We start from the raw sequence: 17,919 nt of genomic DNA, 5'->3' as shown, positions 1-17,919 counted from the left end.
CACACTGTAGGAAGAGCGAGGGCTGGTGGCCATGCTACAGTGCTGTGTACGTGAGCTGCCTGGGCTGGACTGACTTCACTGCATCACTGAAAATAGTATATGAAAATAGTGAAGAAAGTGATGTCAGTTATTGTGAGCAACTGAGCTTCATAGATTCGGACACTAGCGATGAGGAGTTCTTGGGGTTCCCATAAAACTAGAAAATTACTTGTACCTTAAAGTCTCTCCTCATTTGTTAATGACAGTGATGATGGTTCCTAACCTCCCTGGCGGTATGATTATTTCAGATTTTAGGTGCTGTAATTCTTAGAAATAATTCACTTAAATGCATCCAAACAAGAGTCTTATAAACATCCCGGGTATGATAAAATTTTAAATACGAAATCATAAATTATATATATATATATATATATATATATATATATATATATATAAAATAAATAACTATAAATAATTCTAACAAATAATAATAATACAAATTATTCAATAAGGTAATCAAATCAAAAACACTGAAATGTTCCGAGTTACAGAATTGTCGCTGTCATTACTTTCAGTGTTTGATGAAGAATTTCCCCACGAATTACTATCGCTCAATTCTGAAAGTGATTCTAATTTATTTTTGCTGTTTTCTAGCTAGTCTATAACCACTTTTGATGTAAACTGACATTTTTTGGTTGCTATAGACAATCTCCTGTTTCGTGGCATAAAGAACAGTATTTATAATATAAAACTGCATGCAGGACACTGGAAAAACCACTAGGGACAAAGGGGATGTGTAATTATTTGATACAGTACTGTAATCTGTAAGATTACATTATACTGTATCTATACTGTGTTTTTTACTTTTTGAATTTGGTGCCGAACTCCGTCCCCGTGCGTTGCAACGCTCGCAGGGAACGGAGCTCGCCACTGTCACAGATTGGAGACACAGGAGCTTGCTGATCACAGCGGGGAGACATCGCTGGATCCAGGGGTAAGTAACCCCCTACATGGATCCAGCGATGCGATCCCGAGTCTGGCTCGGGAATACCGCTTATGGTAATGAAATCTCACCCCGAGCCAGACTGGGGAATACCGCCAGGGAGGCTACTGCCATTGTTGACTGCTGTTCACTTTACATGGTTAAAATATTATTCTGTTAAATTTTATTAAATATTTTAGTACACCATTTGGATCAGAATATTATTTTTTCTTGTTTTCCTTCTCTAAAACCTAGGTGCGTCTTATGGCCAGGTGCGTCATATGGAGCGAAAAATATGGTACATAAATTAGTCTTGTCAAGTTATTTTTGATAGAAATAGTGGAGAAAGCTATATTCAAGTTCATATAATGGATGGCATCTGACCATTTAATTCCGTATTGTTTGTGGTTGGCTGTAAAAGGGTAGTGGGAGTACACAGCTTACTTTCTGTTTTATTTAATAGATTTAGTAGAGTATGAAGACTTACCAAACTGTACTGGAGCAGGAGTATATAGGAGACCCGCGATGCTATTTTATCACATTATTACCCCAACAGTTTTACTTTGATGTATACATTTGATTGTTTCTGCATCTAATGTGAATTTCTGTGATATCTGAATCTGTTTGTTAAAAAAATGGTGCCCTGGGAGATGTATAACTGGTTGACATGCATAATGAAGGGCCAGTGCAGGCATTTCATGACCTGAAAAATCTCTATTTATGGTGGAAAGGTATGTGTTTATCCCAGCATAATTTATTAGTACATCACAAACACCACAAATGCAATTTGCATGGTAGGCTAAATATTTATTTAAAAAGAAAACAGAAGTGATATATGGATTAAAAAGAAGATCAACGTGCCAACCAGGCAGAAAGTTATAGCACAAATGTCTTCTTAACAGTGTTTAACTGTGCAGGCAGATATCAGTTCTGTGAAAAGAAAAAAAAAGAAAAACAGTGATGAAATTATAAAAATCTAGCAACGATAAAACATGAGCTGAAAGACACTAGTATTTCTAGTCTTCATTAATAATATTCATGTATTAATACCTAAACTCTTAGCGATGTGCTAAATATTCAATATATGAGTGACTACATATGCAACGCATGCAGTAACAAATGTTTTTAGTAATATATTGGCTGGTCAGGTATTAATTGGTAGATGACAGTAATTTGTAAAATACTATTTCAGACTGAAAAACCTTACATACAGCAAAATGTATTTAATATAACAGAACACGTTCAGATGACTAATACTACTGGCTCTACCATGTCTTGGATGAAAAAGAGCCTTTACAGACTATTAAACATGTTTACATTTTTGGTGTTACAGCAGATCCTGCTGAAAATATATCTCCTTGTTCAGTGTATTATTTTAGTGTTATGCCCTGTTCACACAATCGGATTTTCCGCCAACAAAACCGTGAATTTTTGTTCGAAGGTTGTTGGCTCAAACTTGACTTGCATACACACGGTCACACAAATGTTGGCCAACAATTACAAATGTAGTGACGTACTAGACGCACTACATGGTTTTCCAGCTTTTTAGAGCCACCATTTGGGTTCTTTCTGCTAATTTCGTGTTAGTAGGGGTTTGGTGAGTGTTGATTCACGCTTTTCTTTTTGCATTTTTTATTTTGCGCTATTATTATTATTATTACTATTATTCTTGATATCACTTGGAAAAAAAGCCTTTGAAAATTTGTTTGCAATAACTCCATCAGTATCACCAGCAAAGCAGCTTCATTATTATCCCATTGAAGAAGAAGAGAATTGTGCGCTGCATTTGGAGATTTCCCAATTTGTCACGTCACGAATGTTAATTCTCCATTACGAACGCTAGTTTACAAGACCGGTCGCTTCTGCTTCTGAGCATGCGTGGACTTTTGTGCGCAGACTTGTGTACGCGCAATCGGACTTTCTGACATCAAAGTTTTGTTAGCGGAAAATGTGAGAACCTGCTAGGCAACATTTGTTGGCGGAAAGTCCAATAGCAAATGTTTGATGGAGCATACACACAGTCGGACTGTCCGACAACAAGCTCACAGCCAAGATTTCCCGTCTGAAAATCCGACCGCGTGTACGCGGCATTAGACTTTTCATTTATGGGCAATTCTGTAATATCACTCATTTTATTTTCATACCATACTGCAAAACAATTTCATGCACAAAAAAAGTATGCCATGATATGATGACAATAGTATTTTTATAGATAATATGCTCTCTGCCAGCCCCAGAAAAAAACAACAACACAGTTGCTAAACAGTTTCCCCCAAACATGGCAAACATGTACGATACAACTTTTGTTGTGACATCCAGTCAACACTAAACCTATTTTGCATGCAAAATGAAACATTTAATGCCGGAGTTTGTGGAGTGTGTTCTGTAATGGTTGATGTCTACTCGTTTACTTCATAACTCTCCATCTTCTAGTAGGAAGATATTTTCTGTTCAGTCATAAGAACACTTGTAGGGACCAGTTTAATTTTTAAATGTAGCTTTGGCTATTTCATTCTTGCTTTGTACAATTAAGGAAACAGGACTTTAAAATCCCTAAGTAATAAAACAGACCATTTCAAATTGACAAGGCTGTGGAGTAGAGCCAGAAACTTCAACGCTGAGTCGCCAAGGAAAATTAGAAGACAATGAAGGATCAAACCTTCTTCCACCAACTCAAAACTGGTATAACAGTCCTCAGTAGACTTCAAATTGTGTAAGTTACATATGATTTCTTCATCACTGACCTCAGTTATTTGTAATTTACCAATAAACTTAATGAATTACAAAGAAAACAGTTCATTATATAGGTTATCTTTGGAGAGAGGTAAAAAAAACGAAAATACCTGATGACATGGCAGATCTGCTCGCACCATACACTGTAGTGTAGTAGGGTTTCCCAAAGTAATCCTCCATAATGTCTTTTGGTTGTCTATCAAATTCAACCAGGCACTGAGTGTTGTCATTGAAGAGGAGGTTTTTGCCTTTATTTGAAGAAAACAACTGGAACATATCTTTTTCAAATCCATCCCGTCTATACAGTGACTGAAAAAATACATAACAGTGCAAGTGAACCAACTAACTCTGTTAACATGCATATAGTATATTAACTGTAACATACACTGAACTCAACCAGCGTATCCCGTCAGTAGTCAAAAACTAAAAAAATCTAAAAAAAAAAAAACCTGTCCCTACCTGAAAAATTGTCTTATTTAAGTGGTCACAATACCACAATTACTCTCTTCACCATCCTCTTGAGAAGAGAGGGGGGCATGGTTCTACAGCATTTCCTTACTACTAGTATTAGTACTGTCAAAGATGCAAGCCCATGGTAACTAGCTATTTGAGCTGAGGGTATCATATAAACTAATCAGATCCTCTGCAATTTATGTACATTCTAATGAAAAGCAGCAAAAAATGATTTACCTGTTGATTAGTAACAATTCTTACAACATCACTGACGCTCTCTTCCCGGGTGACAATGGCAGGTGGTGGGATGCCTAAAAGTTTGCAGCTCTTGTAATTACTGACAGGGGCACGTGAGCCATCCAAACATAATAGTTCAAAATCTTCTGATTTCAAATTTTTTGCCCACTCTGCTGGATTTTTACCTGCAAGGTACAATTCCTTTCTTCAGTCAAACACTTAAAACCAAGCAACTCACAGGTTCTGAATTTTAATTCAAATCCCATTGAAGTCAATGGGAGCCAAATCTTTAAAATCAATTTTAACCACTTACAAGCCTAATAGGCAAAGGATTATCAAACAAATGGCATGCATGAGACATGTAGCAATGGAAGAAAAAATATTAACATACCATTTTGCAGGGAGTGTAGTAATGTTTGAAGTGAAACATTCAAAATGCCCAATTTCTTTCAAAAAACATTTTACAAAAGAAAAGAACGCGACTGAGAAAGGTAAGTTACTGGCAAATGTTTTTTTTTATCTAAAGAGTCATACCAATCCCTAATCCAAGCATACAGCAAGGGGGCACAAGCATGTGCCCATGCCCCCCCCTGCACCATACAAGTCCACATAAATGACATAATTTTAGGCAGGTGCCATTAGAATACATTATCCAACAGCTTCTTAGAGGTTTATGGACTACAGTAAACAAATCTCTATATCTGAGGTCTTAGCTCTTCCCATTCGCCCATCCTTAGACTTATTGCTCTGTATGTATAATTATTAATTTAATGGGACAGAGCTAGAACCTCTGGCAAGGTGATTATATCCCTAGGGTCCCTGTGAGATATAAGAAGCCTCTTAAGGAATCTACATACTGAAACATTCTAACCCAGTGTTTTAAAGAAAAAGAAGCAATATATTCATCACTCAGGTGAGGACTTGCTTAGGATTTTATACTACTTAAAATAAATATATTTTGGAAAACTATACTGTAAGTTTTTAGTAGATTAGACTTTTTCAATATATCTTGCTATGATTGAGCAACATATCCAAAAGCAAATTTAATTAGGAAACTTTACAGACTTTTTTACTTGGCATTAGACTGTGGCAAATGATTGGTATCAAATTATTTGCTTACCATCTGTGTTTTCAAATACAACAGTGTGAGGCACAAATGCCACATCTCCTTTTTCCACCAGACATCTAAAATAGAATTGAAGCAATATAAAATAAAATTATAATATCAAAAGTATTTTATGTCATAAACCAGTCCTACTCCACTTGATCACACAGTACAAACAGAAATCCATTCTTGTCGCCAGCCTAACAAATAAACACTGTACCTTTCGAATCAGGTTTCAAATGACTGATCTGCTTGTCTATACCTTGCTCATCATATTGTACAGAATGTACCCAGCCAATCATATTGTACAGAATGTTCTCCGTCCATCATATTGTACAGAATGTACACAGCCCATTATGATGTACAGAATGTACACAGCCCATCATATTGTACAGAATGTTCTCTGCCCATCATATTGTACAGAATGTTCTCTGCCCATCATATTGTACAGAATGTACGCAGCCCATTATGATGTACAGAATGTACACAGACCATCATATTGTACAGAATGTTCTCTGCCCATCATATTGTACAGAATGTACCCAGCCCATCATGATGTACAGAATGTACCCAGCCAATCATCTTGTACAGAATGTTCTCTGCCCATCATGTTGTACAGAATGTACCCAGCCCATCATGATGTACAGAATGTACCCAGCCAATCATCTTGTACAGAATGTTTTCTGTCTATCATATTGTACAGAATGTACACAGCCCATCATGATGTACAGAATGTACACAGCCCATCATATTGTACAGAATGTTCTCTGCCCATCATATTGTACTGAATGTACACAGCCCATCATGATGTACAGAATGTACACAGCCCATCATATTGTACAGAATGTTCTCTGCCCATCATATTGTACAGAATGTACACAGCCCATCATGATGTACAGAATGTACACAGCCCATCATATTGTACAGAATGTTCTTTGCCCATCATATTGTACAGAATGTTCTCTGCCCATCATATTGTACAGAATGTACTCTACCAATCATGATGTACAGAATGTACCCAGCCATTCATATTGTACAGAATTTTCTCTGCCCATCATATTGTACAGAATGTACTCTACCTATCTCAATGTACAGAATGTACCCAGCTCATCATATTGTACAGAATGTTCTCTGCCCATCATGATGTACAGAATGTACCCTGCTGTTCATGATCTACAGAATGTACCCTGCTGTTCATGATCTACAAAATGTACCCAGCATAGCATGCATAATGTACTTTGCTTATCTCAAATGAAGACTTGGCAGTACACTGTACAAACAACAAACACACTGTACAAATAATCTGGTCCTCACATGGTTGAGATTAAGGGCAAGCCATAGAGGATCCAATCCCTGTTATTGCTATGGGAATGCCTCCCATGGAGCTATTGTGTTCTGCCCACAGAAGAAAATAGCTCCGTGGCAGCTGGCAGAACACTGGCAGCTGGCCAGCTGGCAGAACACTATGATTGTTGCTAGTGGCTATATCCGCCGAACACAATGAGTACTGCTTGCGGCTATATCCACTGGACACAATGATTAGAATTAGCAGCTATATCCAAGAAACCCAGTGATTACAGCTGAAATATATACGCTGCGCTTTCAAATATACTCTTTACATTATATATATGTGATAACCAAAGTGCAAATATGCATGAGAATCACACACAGTGATACATCCAGTAACTAGTGACTGTAAAAAGTGATAATAGTGCAACAAATAGCTATGAATACTTAAAAATTAACATATAAATGAAAATAAATAATCACTGTCCTATTAGGATGGACGTTCAGCAGGTGACCTGTCAGGAAAGTCCATACCATTCCAATACCGATCTGGCATCTTTATGTACTGTTTGCTGTTTGCCTAATGCAGAGTGTCACACTGATGTGCCTATACTATGTGAGTACCCCATAGGGGGGTTTTATGTGATTAATAAACTGTTAAAACGTTATTACACCATCCAGTCCTTTTTTACTCAACTGAGGTATAGTGCTGACGGGTCCAGGAGTCTGGTTAAAACTGCAGAGCCCCAGAGGTGGTTCACATACGTGTATTTACTAAGCTTAAGTGTAAAGTCACACGCTCAGAAATGAGTGTTTAATACCTAGGGGGGGGAGCACCTGAGTTTGATCACTGCGGCTTATTTTGGATTATCTACACAGCAGTTTTCAAATTGCATGGACTTTAGAAGCACTTTAAAAATTGAAATAATTGGATGACACATATGCATATAGAAGCACTTTTTATTCATCTATATGCTTTGAGTCCACTATATGTTTTTATGAACACTATGTAATTTTATGAACAGTAATTTTGATACAACCAATCACCATATTGATGCACGTTATAGCACTTCGCACTAGTGTGATTATTTATTTTCATTTATATGTTTATTTTTAAGTATTCATAATTATTTGTTGCACTATTGTCACTTTTTACAGTCATTGGTTACTTAATGTATCATGGTGTGTGATTCACGTGCATATTTGCACTTTGGTTATCACATATATATATAATGTGAAGAGTATATTTGAAAGCGCAGTGTATATATTTATTTCTGCTTTTATCTGCATGTTTTTATGAGACCTGTTTAACACTTGCAGCTGTTTCACTGTGCCATTTAGGCAATTTATAATCAGAGGAGGCTCACAGGGTCTTTTATATATAACAGTGATTACTGCTAGTGGCTTTATCCGCCAAACACAATGATTACTGCTTGTGGCTATATCCATTGGACACAATGATTAGACCCCTTTCCCACCACACCGCCCATAGCATGGGCGGTAAAACGCTGCTATTTTTTCTGACGTTTTACCGCTGGATTTGCAGCACATTTCGGCTGCTAGCGGGGCGCTTTTACCCATAGCGGCTGAAAAAGAGTTAAAACCGCCGGCAATAAGCCGCAATAGCGGCATTTTGCCAGCGGTATTACAGCGCTGCCCAATTGATTTCAATGGGGAGCAGTGGTGGAGGAGCGGTAAACACACTGCTCCTTCACTGCTCCAAAGAAGCTGCTGGCAGGACTTTTCCCTGACGTCCTGCCAGCGCACTGCTGTGGTGTGCTATTTCTAATGCTATAGTGCCTGCAAAATGTCCTGGTGTGAAAGGGGTCTTACTGCTAGCGGCTATATCCGCTGAAAACAATGATTACTGCTTAAGTCTATATGCGCCGAACACAATGATTACTGCTTGCAACTATATCCGCCAAATACAATGATTACTGCTAGTGGCTATATCACATGTAAAAAAAATCCAACAGCCTGGTTGTACCCAAGTCGATCGATTGATCAACTTGGGTACAATCAGCCTGCCCATAGATCGATTGAGTCTCGGACGGTCACTGTTGAACCAGCCAAGATTTGATCCATCTACGTTCAACTTAAGACTGAGGGAAGCTGCCAACTGAATAGAGCATCAGTGTGTCCTAAAACATTGGTATTTCTGCGCAAATATTAATTTATTTTACCTAAAGGCACCTTGGTTTCCATAATAAGCCTCCTTATCACTGAGAGAACATTTTGTATTGGCTGCGGAATTCTTGGGGTCACCAATGCACAGTTTACAGAGGTTGGATTTAATATCTGATCCAGGAGCACAGCTCTCACCGAAGAAGGAATCTGTCCAGGATTAACACAATATAAGTCATAAACCAAATAAGTCAGTCAGTCAGTTCATAAACTTAACATTGCACCCTGGTTGTGATGAGTGCTGGTAATACCAATGTTTCTGCCTCTACCTAAGCTTCTAATATGCAGTATATAAACCATAAATATCTTTCAGCTATAACCTGGGCATGGACGAGTTTGATATGATGTACTGGCTCTTTAGCACACTGAACATCTGTAGAACAGGGCTTCTGTGGCCTTGTGTATTTATGTGGTCACTGAACCCCTTGTTCAAGCCTAATGTCCTTATAATTTACATGTACATTATCCCATGTCTATTATTTACAGGCAGGAATTCAAAAATTAGTTAAAATCTTTTTTGGGAGACTGACATTCTATATATGGGGATTAGTTGACGCCTTTTTGATCTGTAGAGGAATTTTGCACATTTATGGCATGTCAATTCTAGGAGTATGGATTATTTTTTTTTCAAGTTCATATTTAGACCCTGTGGCATTTCATTTGTACCATCATTATGAATTGACTGACTCCTGTCAAAGGCATGGGAACTGCAGTCTGAGCAGACCACTGAAACCCTCTCTTTTATGGACTACACACCTTTCAGTGGGTTCAATAATAAACCTGGGGATGTACATAATAGCTACAGAGTGTTTGCCTCTAAATATTTCTTCTATCTGGACCTGCCTGGATAAGCTATAATGAGATCTTCCCAGGGGACATCTGTGTTATCTGTGTATGACACATGCCCTGGGTGCCACTTAAAGGGGATACCTCACCACCCAGCAATAGGGATAAGGGTCATCAATAGGAGATACAGGCAACCCTATACTGTAATGTGAAAGGGCTATGATTTGAGGTAGGGGGCTAGAATGTGAGGGTGAAGGACCCTGATGTGAGTGTGGGGACTCTGAGGAACAGAGGACAAAATACGTAAGGTGTGGTGATAATTTGCATATAGTGCTATAATTTGTTTTAAAAAAAATATTAAAATAAGTTTTATTTGCATTTTTGAGTTGATATTATGGTATAGTTATCTAAAATATTTGCGGCAGATGTTTTCACAGGGGCTCAATTTTAGGGCTTGCTATAGGTTTCTATTTTCCACAGATATGTTCCTCTGTAAAATGGTCAGTCATTTTCACTTGACTTTTATACATTTTGAGGAAATGATTATATTCCTTTCACTTTTTTCAGAGGCATTTAGCATTAGCACTTAATGTAGAAATTAGATTTAAAAAATTGATATTGTTTCTTTTATTGTAACTCCTCTGTGCAATCACAGATGGAGACAAGTTTAGATGGGTCACACGATCAGAAGACAAAGCCTGTGGCTGAGTTGTACTCACCAATGTCACAATTGTCATTCTGGCTTCTAATAAGAGGAACAGGGATAACCCAGCCAGCAATATCACCAACACCGGTAAGACATGCCTTCTTGCCCTTAATGTTGTTCCAGTTGATTTCTTTGTTGCTTTTTTTTACCAAGGCTACAGCACGCAGTGTCCCAAAATCTAAACCAAAAGGAATAATAAAAATGATACTGTGTCATACGTGTACCTAGATTAAATGTTGAGTGTAAGTCTAAAATAAACATACCCTTGACGTTTACTAACAGTTAACAGTTAAACACCTTTAACATTGTAGCCAGGATTGCAGTAGTTACGGATGTGTTTACCTGTTTGGAAGCTTTGCCCCTTACCTGTGGCACAGGGCCAGTAAATGTATTTGTGAGTGAGTAACTTCTGCTCTACCAAGTGTGTTCAAATGATGTCAATTATCACAGAAAAATCAAATCAAATCAAAATACTGTTAATGCATAGGAACTGCATGCACAAAAATGTGTTCAACCAATTCATAAGTGACCAAATAAATATGTGCTGCACTACCACTAAAATGTGTCACAACATACTAAAAAGTTCCATCATGGCCCACAAATACATTTAAAAAATAATTTATATTGATATAATATTTTATTTGTGGGCCATGACGAAACTTTTTAGCATGTTGTGACCAGCAGTGGGCGATCCACAAGGGGCGCCGCCCACCTAATCTCTATGCGCCCGCCACACTCTCCAATGCGGGTTGCCGGACGCATAGATTTCTACAAGGTTATTTCTTGTTTTTGAAGCACATGACTAAAGCCTGAGGCTCTAACTGGCTTCAAAAAGGTTGAAAGCACCCACAAAAGGTAATACCTGTGGGGGATGAACTGATGGAGGAAATCAAAGTACAATAAACTAAGTTTTACAAATGTACAGTAGGAAGTGAGTTTCCCAGTGTGGTATCCAAGTTTAAGAAGGCCAGTACAGTAATTACAGTGGATGTATAAACGTTTGGGCAATTATGAAGCAAAGAAAACTATTATTAACAATGAATAACACACACAACCTTTTGAATTCAAGAGTAGCAAGACATTTTAATTAATACCTGTATACGGGGATCCAGGGATTTTACAGGGACCAAGATCATCTGCAAAAGCAAAAACATACTACATCAGACTGAAGGGCAATGTACAAATGCATAACTAGAAATTATACAATCTAAAGGAGGAATTTAAGGGCCACAGTGTATATTTTACAAAGATTCATGGGCTGAAAAAAAATCGGTATTATAAATTAACCACTTCAATACAGGGCACTTAAACACCTTCCTGCCCAGACCAATTTTGAGCTTTCAGCGCTGTCGTACTTTCAATGACAATTGCGCAGTCATGCTACACTGTACCCAAATTAATTTTTTATCATTTTTTTCCCACAAATAGAGCTTTCTTTTGGTGGTATTTGATCACCTCTATGGTTTTTATTTTTTGCGCTACAAATAAAAAAATACCGAAAATTTGGAAAAAAAAATGTTTTTTTTTGTTTCAGTTTCAAAACTTTGTAAATAAGTATGTTTTCTCCTTCACTGATGGGCACTGATGGGGCTACACTGATGGGCACTGATAAGGCGGCACTGATGGGCACCAATGATGTGGCACCAATGATGTGGCACTGATGAGGTGGCATTGATGGACACTGATATGTGGCACTGATATGTGGCACTGATAGGCGGCACTGATGGGCGACACAGATGGGCGACACGGATGGACACTGATAGGTGGCACAAATTGGCACTGATAGCTGGCATGGATTGGCATGGATGGGCGGCACGAATTGGCATGGATGGGCGGCACAGATGGGCATGGATAGGCGGCACAGATGGGCATGGATAGGCGGCACAGATGGGCATGGATAGGCAGCACAGATGGGCATGGATAGGCAGCACAGATGGGCATGGGTGGGCACTGATAGGCGGCACAGGTGGGCACTCATAGGCGGCATTGGTGTTATACTGTACTAATGGATGCCAATCAGTGCCAAACAATAATGCATGCCAATCAGTGATGCCCATTGTGGGCACTGATTGGCATCCATTATGGGCACTGATTGGCATCCATTGTGCTGACTGGCATCCCTGGTGGTCTAGGGAGGATTACCTTTTCCCTGGTGGTCTGGTGGCGTCCCTGGTGGTCCAGTGTGGGCATCCTCGGGGGGGCTGTGCTGATAATCGATCAGCACAGACCCACCTGTCAGAGGAGCAGCCGATCGGCTCTCCTCTACTCGCGTCTGACAGACGCGAGTGAGGAAAAGCCGATCACCGTCTCTTCCCATTTACACTGTGATCAGCCGTGATTGGACACGGCTGATCACGTGGTAAAGAGTCTCCGTCGGAGACTCTTTACCGAGATCGTAGTTGCCGGGTGTCAGACTGACACCCCGCAACAACGATCGCCGCGATGCGCGCCCCCGGGGGCGAGCAGCGGCTCATAATCCTGATCACGTCATATGACGTCCGATCAGGATTATGAAACCACTTTGCCACCGTCAATTCCCTATAGGGCAGGCGGCAAGTGGTTAATCAAATTAATTTTAAATGAATGAATAAATCCAAGAAAATAACTTCACATCAGAATCCCCCCCATTACATCAGAATTAACCCCTTTCACATTATTCGCCCCTTCACTTCAAAGACCCCTATCACATCAGAGATCTTCCATCTGTATCAGAGTTCCCCTTTCACATCACAGCCCCCCCCCCCTCTTTGTGCATCAGAGTTCCCAGTTTCCGCATCAGAGTCCTCCATCACATGAGAGGTGCTCCTTTATGTTAGAGTCTCACATCAATGTCTCCACATCAAACCAGAATTTCCCCCTTTCACATCAGTAGGGATGAGCTTGATGTTTGAGTCGAACGTAAGTTTGTCTCGAACATTGGGTGTTCACCCGTTCAGGTGTTCGTGTGTTCGCCTGTTTGCCGAAATTCGAGCGCCCACGGAATGCCCAATAAGGAACTGCGAGACGATCAATGCACTGAGATCGCAGTGTATTGATGGCAGCTGACTGGCCAAAGCATGCACCTGACATGCATGCTTTAGCAAATCACAGCGCGCTGGCTGTGAGAGCCATGATTGGCCAAAGGCAGGGTGCCACATCCCATGTAAGCTTACACAGCGTCCGTACGTAGTGTAATGAATGAGAGCAGCAAAATGACAACTGCAACTGCTCGCAGCTGTAATGTATTGTCGGATCTGGGCAATACAGATAAAATCATTGAAAAAAAACAGCGTGAGTCCCCCCCCCCCCCCATTCCATACCAGGCCCTTCAGGTCTGGTATGGATATTACGGGGAACCCTGTGCCAAAATTGAATAAAAAAATGGCGTAGGGGCCCCCCTAAAATCAATACCAGGCCTTTCAGGTCTGGTGTGGATTTTAAGGGGAACCAAGTGCCAAATTGTTTTAAACAAATGGTGTGGGTACCACCCAAAATCCAGAAGGGGGTTGGGTTACACAATTTTTTTTAGATTTTGGCGCTGGGTTTTCCTTAAAATCCACACCAGACCTGAAGGGCCTGGTATGGATTTTTGGGGGGACCCCCACCCCATTTACTTTTTCATTTTACACGGGGTTCCCTTTAATATCCATACCAAACCTGAAGGGCCTGGTATTGATTTCGGAGTGGACCCCCACTCTATTTTTTTTTATTTTGGCACGGGGTTCCCCTTAATGGGCCTGGTAATGAACTGGGTGGGAACCCACACCTTTTTTTTTTAATGATTTTTATCTATATTGACAGGATCCAACAATACATTACAGTTTTAAGTTATTTTTGTTCCTTTAGAAACGGTACTGTTATGAACATGGAAAAGATGCACTACTTTACAGGCAGACAAAGGACACCCCATAGGCACTATATTTAAAGGAATATTTCATTTTTATTGTTTCACTTTAAGCTTTTTTTAAATCACTGCTCCTGAAAAACAGCAGTTTTTAAAACTTTTTTTTGCATTGATATGTCCCCCGAGGCAGGACCCAGGTCCCCAAACACTTTTTATGGCAATAGCTTGCATACAAGCCTTTAAAATGAGTAGTGATGGCCGAACGGTTCGCCCGGCGGTCGTTTCGCTGCGAATTTCGGCTGTTCGCGGTCCGCCCGTTCGTCGGACTATTGGTGCCGTTCGCCCGGCGGACTTCCGTGTTTACTGTGTAAAAGAACTTTGACCTATGATGACACATCCATCATGGGGTACAGGACAGCCAATTGAGACATTACAGCACATGGACACTTGGACATTCCCCCTAACTTATAAATACACCCGATCCGGCGGCCATTTTACATTCTTTCTTCTGTCACTATAGGGAGAGGTTGCTGTGTGGAGCAGGGAGAGATTACAGTGACCCAAATCGCTAGCTATTTGGTACACAAAAGTTATTTTCAGGACTGGTATAGGTGTTAGGTGTAGTTCAGGATAGGCAGTGCTGTGCTACTGATTGTTGCAGCAGCCTGAGTGTCTTTTGTCAGTTTAGAGAAAGGGACAGGACGGTGTGTGCTGCAGGGACAGCCAGTTTAGTCATTAGCTGTTACTATCAGGTCCACAAAAGTGCTATTTCAATTATTGTTCCAGTAGCCTCTGTTTTGTCAGTTTAGATAGACAGGCAGGAAGCAGTGCGTGAGGCAGTGAGGGTCAGTTTAATCAGTAGCTGTTAATATTAGTTCCACAAAGGTTCTTTTCAGGACTGGTATCAGTGGTATGGTAATAGGCTTGTACACGTATAATACTCTTTCTTCCAAATATAGAAAGAATATTATACTTGACTGCTGCCCTTCTGCTGCAGTCTGCTAATCATTCACAACCCACTTGTTCCACAAAGCTCCTTATAAGGACTGGTAACTTGGTCTGTCTAGGGTGCTACAGTACATAGGATTGAGTGAGGTACAGTCTGCCATTCCATAAGGACTGGTATAGGTCCACAGTACATAGGGTTGAGGTGCACCACTGCTGACCGCTGCCCTATACTGCAGCAGTCCTTCATCGGTATAGGGACTGACGTACAGTCTGCTAATCACTCACACACAACCTACTTGGTCCACAAAGGTCCTTATAAGGACTGGTAAGGTATAGGGTACTACAGTACATAGGGTTGAGTGAGGTACAGTCTGACAGTCTGCTGCTGTCAGTGCTGTATATCACGGTGCTGGTGTGAGTGCTTTATGTCACGCTGCTGATGTCAGTGTTCTCTATCACGGTGCTGCTGTCAGTGCTGTATATCACGGTGCTGGTGTGAGTGCTTTATGTCACGCTGCTGATGTCAGTGCTCTCTATCACGGTGCTGCTGTCAGTGCTGTATATCACGGTGCTGGTGTGAGTGCTTTATGTCACGCTACTGATGTCAGTGCTCTCTATCACGGTGCTGTTGTCAGATGACTCTATCACGGTGCAGGTGTCATTGCTGTATGTCACGCTGCTGGTGATCATCTCCTGCACCCTTTTCTTTGCCTACCCTGGTCCCTGACCTTCCCTCTCCTCCATTGCTTTCATGCGCTCCACAGTCCTGAATTGTCACAACAATTTCCCATATAAAAAAAGAATGCTTGTAGTTGTCGATCCCAGATTCACCTCATACATGTGTTATGTCATTGGCCATGTGGTGGGACTACGTTTGCACAGCTATTAATTATTTTGTGGCTGCAAATTTGACCTGTAGGTTTGCGAAGTTCGCCTCCCATTGAAGTCAATAGGGGCCCGCCGCGAACGTTCCGGTTCGCGAACTATCGGCCGTGTTCGCGGTCCGCGTTCGCAAAACATCCCGTCGGAAGTTTGTCCATCACTAAAAATGAGCACTTTTGATTTTTCACATTCGCGTCCCATAGGCTTTAATGGTGTTCGCACAAATTTTTTGTCTGTTTGCATGCTCTGCTGCGAACAGAATCGGGGGGGGGGGGGGGGGGGTGTTTGGCTCATTCCTACACATCCGAGTCCCCCCTTAAAGGAGTTGTAAATCCTCATGTTTTTTAACCTTAATGCATCCTATGCATTAAGGTGAAAAAACATCTGACAGTGACCGCCCCCCTAGCCCCCCATTTTACTCACCAGACCTCTCTGCCCAGCGTTCTCAGCTCTTGATTGGATAGAATGATAGCAGCGCAGCCATTGGCTCCCGCTGCTGTCAATCAAATCCAATGACATGGGCGCTGGGGGGGCAGGGCCGAGTCCTAAATTCTGCATCTTTGGACACAAATGCTGGAAACTAGAGCGCACTTGCAAAATAACCCCCCGGGAGAACGCTTCTCCTAGGGATTATATGATGCGGGGGAGGAGCTGATAGTGCTGCCAGGGGACCCCAGAAGAGGATGATCGGGGCCATTCTGTGCAAAACAAACTGTACAGTGGCAGTAAGTATGACATGTTTGTTATTTAAAAAAAAAAGAAAGCTTTACAATCAGTAATGCCAGAATTTCCCACATCACATCAGAGCCCTCTTTTGCACCCTAAGCTCTCCCTTGCTCATTAGAATTACCTCTTTACATTAGAGCCACCCCCTTCACATACAGGATAATAATTGGATATTGTTTGCCAATACTGACATCATAATGATGTGGTAATATATTTTTTAAACATTTAACTTTTGCTCTTACCTTTATTGTGGTATTCTTCTACTGCTGGCAGCAGTCCACACATCAAAGCCTCATACATGTATTGTACCTCAAGTTTCACTGCATCAGCTTCACCTTTCTAAAGAAACAAGAGACAATGTGGGTTATTTACTAAAGGAAAATCCTCTTTGCACTGCAAGTGCACTTGGAAGTAAAGTCGCTGTAGATCCGAGGGGGACATGAAAGGAAAATAAAAAACAGCATTTAAGCTTGTACATGATTGGATGATAAAATCAGCAGAGCTTCCACTCATTTCAGATCTACCCCTTAGATTTAGAGTGACTGCACTTCCAAGTGCACCTGCATGTGCAAAGTGGATTTGCCTTTCGTAAATAACCCCCAATAAATTAGGACAACTAACACCTAATAAACCTGGGACAACTTCAGGTACTTATTTACAATTAGGGATGAGCCGAACACCCCCGGTTCGGTTCGTACCAGAACCTTCGAACGGACCTAAAATTCGTACGAACTTTAGAACCCTATTAAAGTCTATGGGACTCGAACGTTCAAAATCAAAAGTGCTAATTTTAAAGGCTAATATGCAAGCTATGCAACAAACAACACCAGCAATAAGGGGTATCTTCAGGTGTATACTGTACTGGAGGCACACAACACCCACTTTAACTCCTGCAGATGCCTGTATTAGAGAACATCAGCAATAAAGGGTAGATACAGGTGTATACTGCGCTGTGCTGGAGGCACACAACACCCACTAACTCCTGCAGATGCCTGTATTAGAGAACACCAGCAATAAAGGGTAGATACTGCGCTGGAGGCACACAACACCCACTAACTCCTGCAGATGGCTGTATTAGAGAGCAACAG

The 17,919-nt window shown here is 40.8% G+C and overlaps 1 protein-coding gene across 1 annotated transcript in view; it reads right to left on the bottom strand.

Moving 5' to 3' along the window:
* Nucleotides 1–1,747: 1,747 nt before the first annotated feature.
* LOC143988774 (thyroglobulin-like) overlaps nt 1,748–17,919 on the bottom strand; it is a 308,918-nt gene continuing 292,746 nt past the window's right edge. Inside the window, exons 27-34 of the mRNA XM_077488625.1 lie at nt 17,074–17,170; nt 11,547–11,588; nt 10,466–10,630; nt 8,960–9,110; nt 5,505–5,569; nt 4,385–4,569; nt 3,805–4,003; nt 1,748–1,891 (exon numbers count right to left, since the gene is read on the bottom strand). Coding sequence (XP_077344751.1) covers nt 1,857–1,891; nt 3,805–4,003; nt 4,385–4,569; nt 5,505–5,569; nt 8,960–9,110; nt 10,466–10,630; nt 11,547–11,588; nt 17,074–17,170 — 939 coding nt within the window. The 3' untranslated portion in view covers nt 1,748–1,856. The remainder of the gene's footprint in view (nt 1,892–3,804; nt 4,004–4,384; nt 4,570–5,504; nt 5,570–8,959; nt 9,111–10,465; nt 10,631–11,546; nt 11,589–17,073; nt 17,171–17,919) is intronic.

Source organism: Lithobates pipiens, unplaced genomic scaffold, assembly GCF_037356315.1.
Source record: "Lithobates pipiens isolate NorthernLeopardFrog02 unplaced genomic scaffold, aLitPip1_a1.2 Scaffold_18, whole genome shotgun sequence".
Classification (NCBI taxonomy): domain Eukaryota; kingdom Metazoa; phylum Chordata; class Amphibia; order Anura; family Ranidae; genus Lithobates; species Lithobates pipiens.
Note: the sequence above shows the minus strand (reverse complement) of the source record. Positions and strands in the feature narration are given on the sequence as shown.